The sequence below is a fragment of the Cyprinodon tularosa genome, unplaced genomic scaffold (assembly GCF_016077235.1).
Source record: "Cyprinodon tularosa strain WSP-4 unplaced genomic scaffold, ASM1607723v1 ctg332, whole genome shotgun sequence".
NCBI lineage: Eukaryota > Metazoa > Chordata > Actinopteri > Cyprinodontiformes > Cyprinodontidae > Cyprinodon > Cyprinodon tularosa.
This window is the reverse complement of record NW_024039044.1, coordinates 779115-794986: the sequence shown is the minus strand read 5'-3', so window position 1 is coordinate 794986 and position 15872 is coordinate 779115. Positions and strand designations below refer to the sequence as shown.

Genomic DNA, 15872 nt, shown 5'->3' with positions numbered 1-15872 from the left:
ACCTTGAGGTCAGCAAGCCTGGTCTTTGCCAGAGTGATGTACTCCATGAGGAGGCCACGGTGTTTAGCAGGAACATAAGGAGGATGAAGGATATGAACCTTTAAGAGGAAATTAAGTCAGGTTCAGAAGTCAGAAATTAAGTTACAGCTTCATTGCACTTTGAATAAGAAGTTAAAAGTTTTTGCTCGATTAGTTTATTCCCTTATGATTTAAGAAAATAATGTTGAAGCTCCTCTCAAAATGTAGGTTTAATTGAATCTTTTTTTCATCCATCAGAAAGTCTCTGACTGGAAATAAGATTCTTTGAGAGTCTTTCTAAATGATGAAAAACATTTCAGCTTTAAACAACTAATAATTGTGGTCAATTTACAGATACTGTTTTTAGGGGAATAGGACTTCAAATATATAACGTGTCTTGCTCTTGAACATTTGTCAATAACTAAATAAAGTTAAACAATAAACTTTGGCCAAAGTCAACTGGCCCTTTTAACTTAATGATGCCAAAGTGGCCATATATAAATAATTATGACATCGCAAATGTGGAGGAATTGGAGGAACTTAATTTTACCAAATCAAAAAATCTATCTAGTTCAAATAATATTCCACCCTCTAATGGTGACAGTGTGTTTTATTCCCCTAATGTATGTTGAAAAACCTAATGTATCTCTTTAGGTTGTCCTGCTCCTCAAAACAAATAAACATCTTAGGTTTCTGAAAGCAAATGAACTTGACTCCATTCATTCAGGGAATTAATTTCACCTTAAGATACTGTGGAGGCTCGAAGGGCACCAGGTCAGAGAGGAACTTCAGCAGGAACACCAGAGACTTCTTACTGCTAGCATGGCAGCCAGTAGAGCCGCAAAAGGACATCTGAGGCAGAAAGGCAGAAAAAAATCCTTAATCAACCTTAAATGATCAGATCCACATCCCACCAAACAATTACCAAACCTTAATAAAAAATTAAATTGATAAAAAAAGAAAAATGCATAAAGAGAAATTAATACAGTGCAGCTTTAGAGTTTTAAGAAACTTATATATGCAATCTTCTTTTTTGGTTTTGTGTGTGGAGCATCTTAAAAACTAAAGTTTCATGACACCTAGTAAAATCAAACACTGAATTGTACGTACAGAAGTTAAGCTAGAGCTGAGATTCTGTGTTTGTCTGCAGCATTCCCAATTTATTTCCCTTCACATACCAGTGATTTTGTTGATGGGGTTGCTCGTTCTCTGCTTGGACAATGTAGCCCCTTCGAAAAAGATAAACTCTAATAATAGAAAGCTGGCTCCCTGGTTTAATGCAGAGCTGTGTGCTCTGAAACAAAATGCTAGGTAAGTGGAGAGAAAATGGCGATTCTTATATGTCTACAGGAATCCTATCTAGTCTGGTAAAAAAACAAGTTACTGCTGAACAGGATGACCCTTCGTATAGCAAGAGCAGCATATTTCTCTTCATTAATAGAGGAAACTAGGTATAATCTTAATTACTTTTAATACAGTGGCAAAACTCACCCAGAGCCATAGATCTGTTGAACCGTCTATCTCACCTGCTCTAAGTAGTAATGATTTGATGGGATTCTTTTAAATAAGATTGATACCATTAGCGGCTGACTAGCTCAAGTGGTAAGTCACCCATCCTGCAAACAGGAAGCATGGTTTTGTATCCCAGCTGGTGGAAATGAGGTGGCAGTGTCGGTCCTGACGCCTGCTTTGGGGAGTGGTGCCCTAGTGGTTAGGGCATTGCACTTGGAATCCTGAGGTTCTGAGTTCAAACCCCACTCCTACGGACTGCTACCTTGGGTTCCAAATTCCAACCAAATTATTTGTCTTCCCTCTGACTTCTACCTCGATTTTAAGTGCGATTAACATATCCGTTACAGAGACATATACAATTTGGTTTTTTAACTCATCACAGCACAGAAACAGCTCTGGATAAAGTCACTAATGATAATCTCATGGCCTTAGATAATGAACTTGTATCTGTACTTGTCCTGTTCTATCTCAGTGCTGCATCTGGCACAGTTGATCATAATGTTCTTTAAGTAGGACTTGAATATTTTGTAGGAATTAAAGAAACAGCATTAGGCTGGTTGACATCTTAATCTGAGAGATTTCAGTTTTTCACATTAATGATAAATCTGCTTCATGCTCCAGGGTTATCTGTGGAGTACCACATGGATCAGTGCTAGGACCAATTTTCTTTACGATATATATGCTCCCAATTGGTAGAATTATTAGAAAGCAATTAACACAATATGCAGATGACACTCAGCTATATCTGTCTATAAATCCAGATTAAACTAACCCATGACATAAATTACAGGCATGTCTTGAAGATATAAAAACCTGGATGACTCTTAACTTTCTGTGACTGAATGCAGACAAAACAGACGTTATAGTCTTTGGACCACTGTCTTTGAAATAGAAGCCGATTAGTCAGTCACCTCATTTGGATGGATTTAAATTGATCTCAGATAAGAAAGTAAAAAATCTAGGTGTTATCAGGACCTGTTATCAAATCCATATCAAAGAGGTTTCTACAAATTTCTTTCATCTGCCGAATATTGCAAAAATTAGAAATATCCTGCCCAGGGGTGATGCTAGTCCGTGCATTTATTACTTCAAGGCTTGACTATTGTAATTCTTTACTATCAGGAAGTCTACAAACTGTAGTTAAAAGCCTCCTGATGAAAATTAAACAGAGGAATCATATTTCCCTTATATTAAGTTCTCTTCATTGGCTTCCTGTTAAATCCAGAATAGAATTTAAAATCCTCCTTCTCACATATAAAGCCTTAAATGGCCAAGCTCCATCTTATATCAGATATCTGATTGTTCTTTATGTTCCTAACAGAACACTTCACTCTCAATCTGCAGGTTTACTAGTGGTTCCTAGAATTTCTAAGTGTAGAATGGGAGGCAAATCTTTTAGTTATCAGGCTCCTCTCCTGTGGAACCAACTACCAGAGTTAGTCCGTGAGGCAGACACCCTGTCTACTTTTAAGGTAGGCTTAAAACTTTCCTTTTTGATAAAGCTTATAGTTAGGGTGGCTCAGGTTATCCTGAGCTATCTCTATAGTTATGCTGCTATAGGCTTAGAATGCTGGAGGACATAGGGACCCCCATTTCATCGTTCTCTTTTCTTCCATTCTGCAGTATTTGTTTGTTCAATCTCTAACTTTTTGCTCTCTATGCTTTTTCTCACCATGGTAGCTTCATCTAGTCTGTTCCTGTTTTGCTGTGACACCATTCCGGAGAGAAATGTCAGCTGTACTGCTGCCATAAATTAGCTGAAAAATGTGATGCATTTGAGTTGCATGTTAAGTATGATTACAGGACACCGCCTATTTTAGTTTTTACATCCAAACATATTTCAGTCCGATGGTGAATATTTTGCATGTTACCACAGCTACTGGTAACCTGGTCACCATAACCTACCCACACATTTCTGCACTGGTAAACCATCTGCTGCATCCTGATCTACAGTTCCAGCTGTAGCTTTTTCAATTCACCTACGTTTACCCTGAGTTTTGAGAAAAAAAAAGAACTACTTCTATTGTTCCTCCTGGAATAGTAGCGATCTCTGTTCATTGCGCCTTCCAATTAAATGTCTCCTCTGCATTTAACCCATTTAATGAAAAAAAAGAAGAAAAAATTAAAATAAAAACAAGTTGATTATTTTAGGCCGGTTCTTATTTTCAACTCTTTTTCCCTTTAAATGCTGAGATGAAGCTCTACGATTAAAAATGTACTTTAAGAAAGTCAGGAATCGTGTCCATGTTGCAGCTCTCTTATGAATGACATTAAAGCAAATTAAATTAGATGCATAACGTGGATGTAACCCTGTGGATGGACTCCTGCATCTAGACAGGGATGAATGTGATGAGAGCTGTATGAATGTACAGTACATCTAAAAACGCGAAGGAAGCTGAGGAGTTGAGCTGAAACCTTGAACCAGTCGCTGTAAGACAGGAAGATGCCGGCGCCCTCCAGAGCTCCCTGTCGAGCCAACAAGAAGGCAGTGATCATTTTCTCCAGGTCATAGCCTTCGAACGCAGACTGCAGCAGTCGGGACAACAACTCTGGCAAAGAGAGACACACAGTGGACACTTTAGAAAGTCAAACATCTGTGAATGCTGGGATAACATTATATATATAACTAAAAAACTGGAGTTCCCTGCAAACATTGTCCATTTATAATGAGTAATAAGTGTTTTTTCAGCTATATATTCATAATGTAGATATTGTTTCTCTGCAATTTTACCACAGTAGCTTGAATTCAGTCACGTTCTCCTGTGTTTACCTTTGAGGGGCTGAGCTGACTGATGATAAACCAGCAGGGAGGAGACAAAGCACAGGACATGTTTCCAGTTGACCTCGTGGGTTTCCAGGACCTGCTGTAGGTGTTGCAGCAGCTGCTCGACGCTGAAGATGGCAGCCAGCTGTGACAGACATGAGAACAAAGCTTCATACGGCGACACCTTCTGCTTCCTCATGAAGAACAAAGAAAAAATCCCAATGAAGGAGTCCCAGTAGGTCCAATTATTTAAACATATAAAGAATATTCTTTTGATATTTTAAAAAAGATTAGGAACTTCAATATTTACATGAACAGGGTGATAAAGAGCTACAGAAAGGTTGTCACCTGAAAACATTCCTCAAATAAATGTATTGCAGATATGATGTATTATATGAACATGTCAGTACGGTGTATTGCTTCTACATCAAGCGGAGGTAATAGTATTTGATACAAGGCCCATTTGGCAGGTTTTCCTTCTTAATGTGTAATGAGGAAGTCATTTTTATCATAGCTTCTCTTCAACTGTCAGCAGACATCAGATGTTTTTGGTGAGGTTCACTCTCTGCAGCAGGGGTTCTGGACCACTCTTCCATACAGATCTTCTCCAAATCCTTAGCTTTTGGGGCTGTCGCTGTGCAATACAGATGTCCAGCTCTCTCCAAAGGGGAGAGTGGCAGCCTAGTGGTTAGGGCATAGAGCTTGGAATCCTGAGGATTGTGAGTTCAAAACCCACTACCACAGACTGCCACTCTTGATCTCTGAGCAAGACCCTTAACTCCTGATTGCGCCCCACGATGGCAGCCCACTGCTCCCCAAGGGGATGGGTTTAAATGCAGAGGTAAATTTCTTCAATGTGATATCAATAAAGTTCAATTAGTATTACTTCTCTATTGGGTTCAGATCTGGAGACTGGCCAGGTCCTTCAAATGCTTCTTACAGAACTACTAGTTAGTAGCCCTGACCTGTGCTTCGGGTCTCTATCATTCTTCATTGCCCTTTCTGAGGGAAGGAGATCGTTGGCCAAGATCACCTGAAACATGACCCTATCCATCCTCCTCTGCAGAAAAGTATCCCTAAAGAATGAGGTTTCCACCTTCAAATTGGAATTATTTAAGTGTTCTTTAGAGTTTTCCAGACAGCAGAGGTACCAAATTTATTGAGAACTCAAGTCATTTACCTTGCAGTAAAGCGAGGTAAGGCTGGGGCTGGTTTTTCCCACAGTCCATCCATTCTGTAAGGTTACAGCATCAGATACTGAGGACAAACAAAATGTTTATGCTTCTAAAACTTAGGAGGCACGTCGGTCATTTAATACTATAATGGTTTCGAAAGGCAAAATGTTTTGTGGATTTTAAGATAAAAGAAAAAAAGCTGCAGCCAAGTTTCAGGAAGAGTGAAAATATCAAACTGGAACTTTGTGTTTTTACCTGTCAGTCGAGGGTTGTAGGTGAAAATCTGAGTGAGGGAGTGAGTGAAGAAACGCTGCAGGGCTTCTGGTGACACAAAAGCTCCACAAAGTGATGCGTCAAATGTCTGAATCCTGCAGCAAACAAACCGAGAGAGCAGGGAATCAAATTTCTACTCTTCACTCTAATGTTTCACATTTAAAGACATGATAGTTGGAGCTTAAAGCTATGAAACCAGAACTATGAGGATGTACTGAAAGTAGTCACCATTCTCTGTGGAAGAGGCTGACCCTGAAGGGAATCCATGACAGTGAAAAATTATGCTTCTCTGTTAATAGATTTGAAATTTCCATTGGTTTATTTTTCCATTTAGCTTTTGATTTTGTCCTTTGATTTTCTCCTTGATTTTCCTTTTTAATGTTTGTTAGCTAGTTTAGTTTTTATCTTTTGAAAATGCTTAGTTACAGTTTAGTTTAATTGATAGCTTCAGTCTTTTATATAATATAACTCCTATACTGAGGGCAAGACCAAACAAAACAACTCCCAAATGAGGACAGGCCGCTGCAGCAGCAGCACAAGTGAACTGACTGCCATCTGCTGGCATAATATGGTACAGCAAAACAAGGCAGAAACAGCAACCAGTAACTAGATTTCATATTAATACATTATAAATAGTGTTGCACCGATACCAATTTCAGTATCGGGCAGGTCCCGGATACTGCACTGAAATGGTGGTATCAGAATCGGTAAGTACCAACAAATAGAGCACCGATACAACTTTGAAAGCCAAAGTTTATTCAACTATTGTCACTGATTCCAGGTAGGCAATAAAAAGTTTTACTGGATTCACTTTGTATTAGTCTGCTTCACAAAGATAGGCAGCAGCTTCACAAAGCCATGATCGCAATTATTTTACATCCAAGTAGTATGTAGTTCTTCATATATAAAACACACACATCAATTTCAAACACATGGTATCAGTATCGGCCGATACTGCACAGCCAGGTATCGGGTATCGGTGCCAAAAAAATAACATCAGTGCAACACGAATTATAATTAAGACAAAGACATTACTATAACAGTTTCAGTTAGTTTTTCTTTGTTTTTACAAGGGCTAGTTTTTATTCTATTTGAGTTAACTAAAATTTTTTCAATTCTAGTTTTTGTTGCTTCATTTGTTTTATTTAAAGATAATAACCTTGGATATTATCTTTAACCTTCAAAACTGCTTGTAGGTTTGCTGTCCAATCACATCCTCTGTTTACCTTCTAACCTTTCTTTGTCTTCTACCTAAAGCTCTCCTCCATCTGATCTGTACCCTCACTGTGCATCATGATGTTCTCTTAACACAGAATAGTCTACTTTGACTTCTGTCTGACCTCAGCTACTCCAACACCAATGATGAGAAGCAACTGAGAGCTGATTCATGATCTCCTCCCAACCGTCATCAACACATTTAATCCCATATATATATATATATATATATATATATATATATATATATATATATATATATATATATATATATATATATATATTTTTTTTTTTTTTTTTTTATCCCAGTTTTCCATCCCCTTTCCTTTAAACCCTTAGCATGTAAAGTACAAAAAGATAATACAAAACCATTTCTCTGCGCCCTTATCACATTTTTCCTCCGTCTCCAGAAGCCCTTAAATAAAAAAAATTAAAAAAAAGATAAAGTCATATTATTATTTCCAAAACTCTTGAGTTCGGCTTAGGGTTCTGAATTAAACTTTACAAGAACAAGTAGACTCACAGAACAGCATGTCATCCAGCACTGAGCTGCACAGCAGTGAGATCTTCCTTTCTGGAGCTGCCAGATCTGGTCTGACCTCAAACGCTGCTCCTACCAAGACTCCAGCCACCACTAAACAGAACAACAGGAGCAGATAAACACATCAGATCTAACCAGGACTAGAACAAACAAGCTAAACCTCAGATTGTTCAGGGCTTCATACCTGCTAAACCTTCTCAAACATTTTAATCAGCAACTAAAATCCTTTTTATGGAGTTTCTGTGACAGACCAACTAAAAGCTGAAGATCATAGTGAATTGGAAGCAATTCAGGATAACTCCATGGGAATGTCAGGGTCAGATCAGAATATTAATGTAGATTAAGTAATTTGATGTATCTGAGATGTTCCAGAAACATCTGTGAAGGTCAGGTAGCTCTGACCTGATCTATTTGACATAAAGCAGCTAGCTGGGGTGCTCTCCTTATAAGGTGGAAACCACTTGTGATCACATCGGCAGAAACGTGCAACACCAGGTATGAACAGTATTAGTAAAACACAGAGGTGACAGCATCATGCTGTGGGGATTACATTCTTCTGCAGGGACTGGGAAGCTGCCACTACTGAAGATAAGAAAACTTGATATTTCATATCTCTTCTTCAGCTCACCTTCATCATATGACTGATTTCACTCCTCATCGGACACCAAGGTCAGGTGTGTGAATACCTAAACCTTGCAGGACAGTGGTCCCTGACTGGAAAACTCCTGGTTAAGATCAAAGCTTATTTATGGGTTAAGATGGCCTAGTCAAAGTCCAGACTTAGTTACATCTGAAAATCTATTGCAAGACTTGAAAACAGACGTTCTCAGAAGCTCTCCATTCAGTCTGAGTGAGCTTCATCATGTTTAAAAAATGAAAACAAAGCATAATTTCTATGGTAAAATGATCTATGATTTGGTTTTATTGGACGAGTCTGTTATCCTCACACCCCCTGCAATGGAATGAAGAGCTCTTGGATTTAATAAACACATCTCTCTGCTGTCCTGGTGTTTACCAGTCTAAATATAAATGGCCTGTAGTTATATAGAGCATTTTTCAAGTCAGAAGACTTTAAAGGAGAAGTTCGGTTTTTTACACTTTAAGCCCATTTTCTGTAGTGTCCAGGATGAAATCGAATGATCGACACCAAAAGTTTGACAATTGCTCCTGTCTCTGCTTTTTGGCTCATTTAGAATCAACCCCTGGCTGCTTTAGAATGGCTTGCATAGAGCATGTCCGATAATGTCCTTAAAACAACCTTAAACGTTCTTTTTTTTAAATATGCTACTTACCGTGTCGTCAGCGCTGTTCAATGACGTTCCAAAAAGAGTTTCGTGAAGAAAAAACGTTCCTGTAGTGTTTTATTTAGCATTTTGTAAATCCCATTGAGTTCTGTAGGAATAGTCAATATTCCGCTGCCACCGGAAACGGAAATAGGGCCTGTTTACACAGTTGTAGTCTTCTCGCTTCACTCTGTGTACTCCGACGTCGAGAATCAAGAATCCAGCTTTCGTATTCCATTTTCAGAGTTTTTTAAAGTGTTTAACAGAGACGTTAGCACCTCGACGTCGGAGTACACAGAGTGAAGCGAAAAGACTACAACTGTGTAAACAGGCCCCATTTCCGTTTCCGGTGGCAGCGGAATATTGACTATTCCTACAGAACTCAATGGGATTTACAAAATGCTAAATAAAACACTACAGGAACGTTTTTTCTTTACGAAACTTTTTTTGGAACGTCATTGAACAGCGCTGACGACCCGGTGAGTAGCATATTTTAAAAAAAGAACGTTTAAGGTTGTTTTAAGGACATTATAGGACATGCTCTATGCTAGCCATTCTAAAGCAGCCAGGGGGTGATTCTAAATTAGCCAAAAAGCAGAGACAGGAGCAATTGTCAAACTTTTGGTGTCGATCATTCGATTTCATCCTGGACACTACAGAAAATGGGCTAAAAGTGTTAAAAACCGAACTTCTCCTTTAACAAATCACTTCACATTACATTCAGTTATTCACCCATCCACGCACATAAATTCTCAGCAGTAACAAGTAAATTATTGCTGTAGCAAGTGAGCAGCTGACTGCTCAAGAGGATACCGGCTGTTCTAGGAGGGTAAAGCAGCATCAGCCTGAAAATCAAAGAACCATGAAAATGTTCCAGGGTCTAAAACTATAATTTTATCAGAAAAATTGATCTCGTCTTTTTTTATTATCATTGTCACCTTTGTGTGTATCTACATGCCTCCATCTGACTGCCACTTCAGGGCCCATCAAGTTAAAGGCAATAATGTATTTGCTAAATCTGAACTAATCAGGATTCACACAGGTCTGATGTAGAAGATATGTCCATACTCAACAAAACTTTTTGGAGGATTTGTGTCGTCTCTTCTTCGTCCTGCGGCGACGTCCAGCCGCACAGAGCCTTCACCTGGCGTGGCAGCCATGATCTAACACTTTCATCACTGAAACACAGACAAAAGAGGAGGAAATGAATGACACTGGATAGAGGATTTTTGTTGAAGATGTGTTTAAATGGCTGACAGAGCTGTGAAAGATTATGGAAATGGATTTAAACATCTTGATGCTGCTACAATGACCTCCCAAGTATTGACTGAGATGATCTGGGTTCAGCAAGTCTCACCATGTCCCTTTTTCTGTTGGTAAAAAGTATAGTCATCCTGGAGAATCCCATGTTGACTCTTCTCTAAATGTGTGGTTTTTGATCCCTATTAAGACCATTGGCAATGTGGGCGGAGCCATTACAGCACAGCAGGCCTACAGTCTGAATGTGACACAAATAAGGAAACAACAAACTACCTTCTAACTTATAGTAAAGATCCAGAGGAGGCTATGAGCAAGAAGATGCAGTGATTCATTGTTAACAAAACCCTAAAAACATCATCCAATAGTAACAATATAGAAACACTTAAGATTTTTGCAAATAAATATAAACTAAATAATGAATTACATAAGTATTCAGAGCCATAAGCAGCAGAGGCGTGCACAGAAATTTTGGGGGCAGGTGCTCAGGAGGGGGGGAGGGCACTTTTTGGCACACGTGGAACACTTAATTATTTTTTAAAAAATACACACGCATGTTGAATGAAATTTAACTTTTATTTGTAACATTGTCTAAACGTGAGTTTTCAATGGAAAAAAGTCACACCAGCAACAGAACAGACTAAAGCTCATCTTTCTTCTTCTTTCATCTGGCTCATCTGCCTGTTTTCCCTCACCCATCTGCTCTCCCTCACCCATCTGCTCTCCCTCATCCATCTGTTCTCCCTCATCCTGGTCTTTTTCTGTCTCTGTGTCTTCCCTGAACTCTTCCTCATCTCCTGTCCTGTTAGATGTTGATGGTATAGAGCTTCCTTGCTGTGACTGGCTACAATATAATAATAATAACCATCATGACAATAATAATAATAATAGCTTTAACAAATATGCCACATTAGTTTAAATAATGGGCTATTAGGGAAGTCTTGTGACGTGGATATGACTTATGGTAGCCTACAAAATAATAGCTATTTTAATACCTACTGATTTTGTACAAACCACTTAATAAAATGCGAACAGCTTTTAAGATTTTTCAATACGATTAACCCTTCTTTTCTTGGCATTGTGCTGCAATTACTAAATCAATATACAATTAAGACAATAAAGAGACCAAAATGTGTTAATTTATGTTGCCTAACAAAACCTATACAACAGAAAACGTCTGTCCTAACACATAGATTTGCAATTGCAAACTCTACGTGGTCGTCCTCACGTTATCTGTCATTGACTTGGGCTACAGTGTAAAACTTTATCTAGCCTAACTAGTTTATCAGGTGACCAGTCGGCAAACATGCTTGTTTGGTGCTGCTGAATGAGACATTTTAATGCACAACAAAACGATTTTGATTGATCTGTATATTACCTGGCTAATGGGACACGGGAGAAGCAGTCTGTCAGCGACCGTTCCTGCTATCTGAAGATGCTTACTGAACTGCTATGATGCTGCGCATCTGGCATGCCCTGCGGGCGACCACGAGAGTGCATGTGAAAAAGGAAGAGAGATAGGCTGGTCGGGTGTGCGCAAGGAGGTGGCTCATTTCGGGGCATTGTTTCAGTCGTTTTTAATGGCTCAGGTTTTCAAAAGATCATTTCAAAACCGACCTCAGTAAAATCTTAATAATATTAATAAAAAAAATTAATAAAAAAAACGAGTTTCAAAAGGGCAACTTTCTAGTGCTTTAGCACCACCTAGTGTCTATGTGTGCACGCCCCTGTTAAGCAGCGTTTGTTGAAAATGATGCCATGGTGGTCACCTTCCTGACGAAGGACCTTCTACCGTAACCAATCAGTTCATACAGCCTGCAAGTTCTAGGAAGAGTCTTTCCAAATCTATGTCCAAGAAACTGTTTTCTGTACATTTAGACTCAAAGCTGTAAAAACATCTAAAGAATAACCTATGGGAACGGGCGGCACCTCAGCTTAACCCATGGAAAAGGCTGTGAATACTTCCTTAAATGTGTTTTCCTAGTTTCTTTATTTCTAATATTTTTCTAAGAATGCAGAAAAAAAACCCAAAAGTTTTATATTGTCATAAATGTTGGGAATTTTGAGGGGAAAAGGTTCATCTAATCTTTTTTAGCAGAAGTGAGGTTCTATTATTAAGGTCTTTACTATAAACTATACGACTAAAAGGAACGAGGTTCTGGACACAAGAAGACTTAAAATCACTGACAACAAAAACAGAATATTAAAATCCAATAAAATTATAAAAAAAGAAAAAAACATGCATAACCAGTCATACATAAAAAAAAAATAAAAAAAACTCCAGCTAAACTCGGACGCAAATATCAATTTTACCGGTAATCAGATTTCAATACAAATTCCACATCTTAGGAGCTGCCACAGAAAAGCGTGATCCAAATACCCTAAATTTTAGACCCTATTTCCTGTTCCTGGCACATTTCCCTTCACCTTTCGCAGGTAGAAAAAGAGTTCCCAACTGCTTTGCTGAATCCAGACAGCTATTGGCCTTATGACATCATTATACGATGAACACACACAAAAATGTCAATGATTAAATTGGGACTAAAGCCTTCTGGAAAAAAAAAACATCAATGGCTTTCATAATGATGCATTAAGGTATCACCTCTCTATGATGGAGTCCAATGTAAGGATGTTGTAAAGGTGAAGATGGTAAATCAACTCTAGTTTGGGATTTTTCTGAAAAACAGAAAAAAACATTTTGGTTACGGCTGAGGTTTACCAAGTTTAAGATTCTTTTGTTCAGCTATCCCTTAAATAGAGTTAAAATACGGAAGATTACCAGCTTAAAATATTCTAATACTGTAATGACCTGAGCTCGTTTTAGTTTTCTCTGAGATACCTCAAGTTTCATTGAAAAAAAGAGCAGCAAACCCAGAAGAAAACATTAGATTTTTGTTGTATTTTTCAATCTCAGCTAGACAAAATTCAATAAATCCTAAAACAATGAGGACTGAATCTATATTTCATCATTGAACAACATCTCAGCAATAAGAAGTGGATTCCTCATACAGAGAGTCTAAGCACCTGGTTTCGTCTGTGCTCCATCCAGAGCAGTTTGGGGCAAAGGATTCCTTGAGAAAGCAGCTCTTTGGTGGACTCCAACAGAACACGGAGCTGCATCTGCAAAGGAGAAGGAGAGGACAGAATCTATCAAAACATCTGCAACACAAGCACCATACAAAAATATTCAGCGTGTACAAAATATTAACACTAGGGCAAACGCTGCTGTGAACAAAATCAGATTTTAAAAAAGCTCAGAAGGAACCATTTTTAAGAGTGCATTGATTTTTTTTTTTTGATGCAACATCAACTTAAAAAAACATGTTTAAATGCAGTCAATTTCTATACAGGTTACATTTCAAAGAAGACTGAATAAACACAATAGGTTTAAAATACAAAACACCACAACTACAGGAGATCAGCAGAACAAGCTGCCACCAGGGGTCTCTTTTTTTTAGAATTTGTTTGTGTTCTTCACTAAAACATCAGCAGGGCCTAAAACAACAAGTGGAGTAGATGAAGTTTGCAGCCGTGGGTTAAAATCCATCTGGCAGAGACTCACTCTTTGAGAGGATGTAAGCATCTCTCTGCATCTGTTCTCATCCATCTCCTCCTGTCCATCAGTGATCTCTGTCAGTCTCTCCAAAACTGTTTTTACTGACATCACTCCCACAGAGACACCAAGCTGTTCAGCCCGACGCCTCAGCTCACTCCCTGTCACAGGAAGGAAGGAAGGAAGGAAGGAAGGAAGGAAGGAAGGAAGGAAGGAAGGAAGGAAGGAAGGAAGGAAGGAAGGAAGGAAGGAAGGAAGGAAGGAAGGAAGGAAGGAAGGAAGGAAGGAAGGAAGGAAGGAAGCCTTTATTAGTCTTAAGTTTAGACATTTTTGCATCAAGACCAAACATTAACAAACTGTACAATAACCACAACTTGAGCTTTAAAAACAACCAACAGCATCTCTATCATGTAATTGGTGCCCCTGTCATAGCATTAATGCACTGTTGCTAAAATGCTTATGGCTTTTTCTTTACACCATAACCTCTTCAATTTTCCCAACTTTAGTTTGAGCCACATTTGGTAGAAACTGGATAAGAAAACAACACCTGTAACCCTTTTATGTGAGAAATGCAGCTCATACATGGTTTTATTGACCAGACTCAGTGTTTAGTGCCTGAATTCACACGCCACTAGCTATAGGGGCTAATAGGAGATGTCCTATTCAGTAATATATACAAGTATATATTTTGAGTGCTTTAATGAGTTACCCACTCACCCAGCAGCCATCCTGAGATGTGATTGGGGTTAGCCTCAGATCCTGCCTGGTTCTGCTCTTGTTTCTGAGGGGAGAAAATGTTACCTGGATCTGGGCTCTGCAAACATCAGAAACACATATATATTATAGGAGGAAGATCCCCACTTAAACAAACTAGCTCGACACCAACATGTGATAACTTCATCTTGGGCCAAGCTTCTGGACTCAAAAGGTTTTGTCAACCTTAGGAAAATGCCCCCCTTTCTTTGATCTTCAACCACAGATGCATATTCCCCCCCAAAAAACTAAACCTGAATGTGACTTAACAGCAACAGAAGAGAGCAGCCACCTCAGGAAAAATTACAACAAAAAAAACAACGTTACTGTTGCCTATGATCATGAATCCTGAGGGACTGTGCTCCCTAATCAGGTGCCCAGAACAGTTTTGAGGCCCTTCTCCTTCTCATACAACAAGGGCCTCCTTAGCCTATGAACCTTATATTAAAACACCTACCAAACTTGATAAACACAATATTTTGGGGTACCATTTCGAAGTAGTCCAGTCAATCAATCATATTTAATAGCATGAATGTCCATAATTTCAGTGGGGCCAAAAAGTTTTATATAGTCAGCGACTGACTGTGCAAGTTCTTCTACTTAGAATAATGAGAGAGGTCTGTAATTTTTAACTTAGGTAAACTTCAACTGTGAGAGACAAAATAAGAAAAAAAAATCCAGGAAATCACACTGTAGGATCTTATCCCATGGGGTCAAAATGATCATGAGAAAGGTTTGCAAAAATCCCAGAACTACACGGAGGGAACTGATGAATGACCCGCAGAGAGCTGGGAACAAAGTAACAAAGGCTACCATAAGTAACACACTACACTACAGAGGGACTGAAATCCTGCAGCACCAGACGTGTCCCCCTGCTCAAATCAGTACATGTCCAGGCCCGCCTAAAGTTTGCCAGACAGCATATGGATTATCCAGAAGAGGATTGGGAGAATTCCATGTGGTCAGATGTAACCAAAATAGAACTTTTTGGTAAAAACCCAACTCGTCGTGTTAGGAGGAAGAAGAATGCAGAGTTGCATCCCAAGAACACCATACCTACTGTCACGCATGGGGGGGACAAATCATGCTTTGGGGCTGTTTTTCTGCAAAGGGGACAGGAAAACTGATCCGTGTTGAGGGAAGAATGAACAGAGCCATGTATCGTGAGATTCTAAGCCAAAACCTCCTTCCATCAGTAAGAGCCTTGAAGATGAAACGTGGCTGGCTCTTCCAGCTTGACAAGGATCTCAAACACACTTCCCAGACAACAAAGGAGTGGATCTGTAAAAAGCATTTCTGGAGTGGCCTAACCAGTCTCAAGACCTTAACCCCATAGAACATTTGGGGAGGGAGTTGAAAGTCTGTGTTGCCCAGTGACAGCCCTAAAACATCCCTGCTCTAGAAGAGATCTGCATGGAGGAATGGGCCAAAATACCACCTACAGTGTGTGTAAACCTGGTGAAGACTTAAAGGAAATGTTTAACCTCTGTCATTGCTAACAAAGGATATGTTACAAAGTATTGAGTTG

The 15872-nt window shown here is 39.0% G+C and overlaps 1 protein-coding gene across 1 annotated transcript in view; it reads right to left on the bottom strand.

Moving 5' to 3' along the window:
* LOC119789159 (Fanconi anemia group A protein) overlaps window positions 1–15872 on the bottom strand; it is a 37299-nt gene that overhangs the window by 15622 nt on the left and 5805 nt on the right. The window contains exons 4-16 of the mRNA XM_038293953.1: window positions 14309–14405; window positions 13601–13752; window positions 13063–13158; window positions 12641–12714; window positions 9850–9959; window positions 7481–7591; window positions 7327–7372; window positions 5725–5837; window positions 5475–5551; window positions 4301–4439; window positions 3946–4079; window positions 760–870; window positions 3–98 (exon numbers count right to left, since the gene is read on the bottom strand). Of these exons, the coding sequence (XP_038149881.1) occupies window positions 3–98; window positions 760–870; window positions 3946–4079; window positions 4301–4439; window positions 5475–5551; window positions 5725–5837; window positions 7327–7372; window positions 7481–7591; window positions 9850–9959; window positions 12641–12714; window positions 13063–13158; window positions 13601–13752; window positions 14309–14405 (1356 nt within the window). The remainder of the gene's footprint in view (window positions 1–2; window positions 99–759; window positions 871–3945; window positions 4080–4300; window positions 4440–5474; window positions 5552–5724; window positions 5838–7326; window positions 7373–7480; window positions 7592–9849; window positions 9960–12640; window positions 12715–13062; window positions 13159–13600; window positions 13753–14308; window positions 14406–15872) is intronic.